This window comes from Oryx dammah, unplaced genomic scaffold (assembly GCF_014754425.2).
Source record: "Oryx dammah isolate SB20612 unplaced genomic scaffold, SCBI_Odam_1.1 HiC_scaffold_28, whole genome shotgun sequence".
Classification (NCBI taxonomy): domain Eukaryota; kingdom Metazoa; phylum Chordata; class Mammalia; order Artiodactyla; family Bovidae; genus Oryx; species Oryx dammah.
The window spans coordinates 18,552,393-18,557,499 of NW_024070212.1; the positions used below are offsets into that span (position 1 = coordinate 18,552,393).

The window sequence follows — 5,107 nt, forward strand, 5'->3', positions numbered from 1 at the left end:
ACCTGAATGGTCTAGTGTTTTCCCTACTTTCTTCAATTTAAGTCTGAGTTTGATAATAAGGAGTTCATGATCTGAGCCACAGTCAGCTCCCTGTCTTGTTTTTGCTGACTGTATAGAGCTTCTCCATCTTTGGCCGCAAATAATATAATCAATCTGATTTCAGTGTTGACCATCTGGTGATGTTCACGTGTAGAGTCTTCTCTTGTGTTGTTGGAAGAGGGTGTTTGCTATGACCAGTGCATTTTCTTGGCAAAACTCTATTAGTCTTTGCCTTGCTTCATTCTTCATTCCAAGGCCAAATTTGCCTGTTACTCCAGGTGTTTCTTGACTTCCTACTTTTGCATTCCAGTCCCCTATAATGAAAAGGACATCTTTTTTGGATGTTAGTTCTAAAAGGTCTTGTAGGTCTTCATAGAACCGTTCAACTTCAGCTTCTTCAGCATTACTGGTTGGGGCATAGACTTGGATTACTGTGATATTGAATGGTTTGCCTTTGGAAACGAACAGAAATCATTCTGTTGTTTTTGAGATTGGATCCAAGTACTGCATTTTGGATTCTTTTGTTGACCATGATGGCTACTCCATTCCTTCTGAGGGATTCCTGCCCACAGCAGTAGATATAATGGTCATCTGAGTTAAATTCACCCATTCCAGTCCATTTTAGTTCACTGATTCCTAGGATATCAGCGTTCACTCTTGCCATCTCTTGGTTGACCACTTCCAATTTGCCTTGATTCATGGACCTGACATTCCAGGTTCCTATGCAATATTGCTCTTTACACCATCGGACCTTGCTTCTATCACCAGTCACATCCACAGCTGGGTATTGTTTTTGCTCTGGCTCCATCCCTTCATTCTTTCTGGAGTTGTTTCTCCACTGATCTCCAGTAGCGTGTTGGGTACCTACTGACCTGGGGAGTTCCTCTTTCAGTATCCTATCATTTTGCCTTTTCATACTGTTCATGGGGTTCTCAAGGCAAGAATACTGAAGTGGTTTGCCATTCCCTTCTCCAGTGGACCACATTAGGCTTATTAAATGTATTTGCAAAAACAGTAAAATAATAAAATTGAATCCAGCAGTATATTAAATAATACATTATGGGCTTTCCTGGCGGCTCAGACAGTAACGAATTTGCCTGCAGTGCAGGAGACCCAGATTCAATCCCTGGTTTGGGAAGATTCCCTGGAAAAGGGAATGGCTACCCATGCCAATATTCTTGCCTAAAGAATTCCATGGACAGAGGAGCCTGGTGGGCTACAGTCCATGGGGTCACAAAGAGTGAGACAGGACAGAGTGACTAACACACTACGCATGACTGAGTAGAGCTTATCTCAGGACTTCAGGGTTAATTCACCATTAGGAAATTTATCAATGTAGTTCACCAGATTAAAAAAGAGAGAATATATCAAAAGAAGTAGAAAGAGAATTTGATGACATTTAAAACAGACGTCCATGAAAAAGAATATGCAAATCTTTTAACAAAATAGGAATAGAGGGAAATTCCTTTAGCCTGATAAAGGATATCCAACAAATTCCAACAAGGAGGGGGTTCCCTGGTGGCTCAGTGGTAAAGAATCCACCTGCCAATGCGGGAGACACAGGTTTGGTCCCTGGTCCAGGAAGATCCCACATGCTGTGGAGTAACTAAGCCCATGGGCCATAACTATTGAGCCTGTGCTCTGGAGCCCAGGAGCCGCAACTGCTGAGGCCTGAGCACCCTAGAGCTCATGCTCGGCAACAAGGGGAGCCACCACAATGAGAAGCCCGAGCACCACAGCTGGAGAGAGGAGCCCCGACTCAGCACAACTAGAGAAAAAGAGCCCTCCCTGCAACAAAGATCCAGCACCGCCAAAAACAAAGAAAATTGCATTGTCAAAAAAAAAATCCTACAAGAAGGGTGGAGAGCTATAGTCCATGGGGTTACAGAGTCTACTTAGCGACTAAACAACAACAATAAACAGTAGTTAGTGGTAAAACTTTAGATGTAGTCCCACAGTCTCATTAAAGTAAAGAACATAATAAAGGCCTTATCAGGGCATCTGATAGACTGGCAATTCTGGCCTCATAAATAAAACAAAAGGAGAAAGGGAGGGAGGAAGGAAAGAGAAGGAATTAAGGAAGAAGAAAAAAATGTGGAGAGGCAAATGAATGCCTATATAGAAAATCAAAGAAACTAAATGGCCGTGCTATGAAAAGTAATGAAATCTAGAATTCCATTCAGAAGAGCATAACAAACTCCGCGGCGGCCCAGGATCCAGGCCGGGCCGCGGCTCCCGCCGCCCAGCCTAACCCAGCCCGGCCCGGCCCGGCCCGAGCGCCGAGCCCAGGCCGTGCGCTTCCCACAGCCTGGAGGAGCCGGCGGTGCGGCGCCCGGCCCGGTCCGCAGCCCGGCAGGCCGGCCCGCGCCTCCGCCCGGCCCTGGGCTCGCAGCCCCTCCCCGCCCCGGGGCCGGGGCCCCTGCAGCCTCCCGGTCCCGGCGCTCCGGCCCCGGCCCCCCGGGCCATGCGGCCTCGGCCCCGCCGGCGCCCACCGCGTACCTGAGGAGATGAGGCTCCGCAATGGCGCCTTCCTGACGCTGCTGCTCTTCTGCCTGTGCGCCTTCTTCTCGCTCTCCTGGTACGCGGCGCTCAGCGGCCAGAAAGGTGATGTGGTGGACGTCTACCAGCGGGAGTTCCTGACCCTGCGGGACCGCTTGCATGCAGCCGAGCAGGAGAGCCTCAAGCGCTCCAAGGAGCTCAACCTGGTGCTGGATGAGATCAAGAGGGCCATGTCCGAGAGACAGGCGCTTCGAGATGGAGACAGCAATCGCACCTGGGGCCGCCTGCCTGAGGACCCGCGCCTGAAGCCGTGGAACGTTTCGCACAAGCACGTGCTGCACCTGCCCACGGTCTTCCACCACCTGCTGCACCTGCTGGCCAAGGAAAGCAGCCTGCAGCCGGCCGTGCGCGTGGGCCAGGGCCGCACCGGAGTGTCGGTGGTGATGGGCATCCCGAGCGTGCGGCGCGAGGTGCACTCCTACCTGACTGACACGCTGCACTCACTCATCTCGGAGCTGAGCCCGCAGGAGAAGGAGGACTCGGTCATCGTGGTGCTGATTGCGGAGACTGACCCACAGTATACCTCGCTGGTGACAGAGAATATCAAGGCCTTGTTCCCTACGGAGATCCATTCCGGGCTCCTGGAAGTCATCTCCCCTTCTCCCCACTTCTACCCTGACTTCTCCCGCCTCCGAGAGTCCTTTGGAGACCCCAAGGAGAGAGTCAGGTGGAGGACCAAACAGAACCTTGATTACTGCTTCCTCATGATGTATGCACAGTCCAAAGGCATCTACTACGTGCAGCTGGAAGACGACATCATAGCCAAGCCCAACTACCTGAGCACCATGAAGAACTTTGCACTCCAGCAGCCCTCGGAAGACTGGATGATCCTGGAGTTCTCCCAGCTGGGTTTCATTGGGAAGATGTTCAAGTCTCTGGACCTGAGCGTCATTGTGGAGTTCATCCTTATGTTCTACCGGGACAAGCCCATTGACTGGCTCCTGGACCACATTCTTTGGGTGAAGGTCTGCAACCCTGAGAAGGATGCGAAGCACTGCGACCGGCAGAAAGCCAACCTGCGCATCCGCTTCAAGCCTTCCCTCTTCCAGCATGTGGGCACTCACTCCTCACTGGCGGGCAAGATCCAGAAACTGAAGGACAAGGACTTTGGGAAGCACGCGCTGCGGATGGAGCACGTGAACCCACCAGCAGAGGTGAGCACAAGCCTCAAGACGTACCAGCACTTCACCCTGGAGAAGGCTTATTTGCACGAGGATTTCTTCTGGGCCTTCACGCCCTCTGCAGGGGACTTCATCCGCTTCCGCTTCTTCCAGCCACTGAGACTGGAGCGGTTCTTCTTCCGCAGTGGCAACATCGAGCACCCAGAGGACAAGCTGTTCAACACGTCTGTGGAGGTGTTGCCCTTTGATAACCCCCAATCAGACAAGGAGGCCCTGCAGGAGGGCCATTCGGTCACTCTGCAGTACCCTCGGAGCCCTGATGGCTATCTCCAGATAGGCTCCTTCTACAAGGGCGTGGCACAGGGTGAAGTGGACCCTGCTTTCGGCCCCCTGGAAGCACTGCGCCTCTCCATCCAGACAGACTCACCTGTGTGGGTGATTCTGAGCGAGATTTTCCTGAAAAAGGCTGACTAAGCTGAGACTTACGAAGGTGCATTTCAGCTGGTCCTGAAGCCTGGGAGACCTGAGATGTCGCCGCTGCCCCCGGAGGGCCAGGCACGACCGCCCCAGCCCGGGGTTCTGCCTGGGACCGCGCTCCGCCGGCCTGGGGTGGCCGCTGGCCCGGAGGCCCCAGGAACTGGTGCTGCCCCGCCCGCCGGCCGCGGGGAAGAGGCAGGCGGCGCCTACACTGTGCCTGAGGCCGGCCGCGCCGCCCGGAGCCGCTCCCTCCTGGCCCCGTTGGGCCAGGCCGTTTTAGAAGAGCTTTTTCCTGGGCACCCACTGTCTCTGGCGCGAACACTGGAATGCATATACTACTTTATGTGCTGTGTTTTTTATTCTTGGATACATTTGATTTTTTCACGTTAAGTCCGCATATACTTCTATAAGAGCGTTCCTTGTAATAAAGGGTTAATGACGAAAAAAAAAAAAAAAAGAAGAGCATAACAATATTGAGGAATAGAATTATTATGAGAACTAAAGTAAATTAAAGAAAGTAAAATGTAACTCCAGACAAAAATGGTGTAATGAGAGGCCTGTAGGAAATATTTATAAACAAAAAGATTTTTTCAGTATATAAATCTGAGTTTGTTAACGTGTTAGTCACTCAGTTGTATAGCTCTTTGTGACCCCATTGATTGTGGCCCACCAGGCTCCTCTGTCCATGGAATTCTCCAGGCAAGAATACTGGAATGGGTTGCCATGCCCTTCTCCAGGAGATCTGCCTGACCCAGGGATCGAACTTGCGTCTCCCACATTGCAGATTCTTTACCATCTGAGTCACTAGGGAAGCCCTGAGTTTGTTCACTTAAGTTCAGTTCAGTTCAGTCGCTCAGTCGTGTCCAGCTCTTTGCGACCCCATGAATCGCAGCACGCCAGGCCTCCCTGTC

General features: G+C 51.8%; 1 protein-coding gene across 1 annotated transcript; it reads left to right on the top strand.

Moving 5' to 3' along the window:
• Positions 1-2,456: 2,456 nt before the first annotated feature.
• Positions 2,457-4,653, top strand: LOC120855877 (alpha-1,3-mannosyl-glycoprotein 4-beta-N-acetylglucosaminyltransferase B). Its single transcript, XM_040230691.1, has one exon. The coding sequence runs from the start codon at positions 2,547-2,549 to the stop codon at positions 4,191-4,193; it is 1,647 nt and encodes a 548-aa protein (XP_040086625.1). The 5' UTR covers positions 2,457-2,546; the 3' UTR covers positions 4,194-4,653.
• Positions 4,654-5,107: the final 454 nt, after the last annotated feature.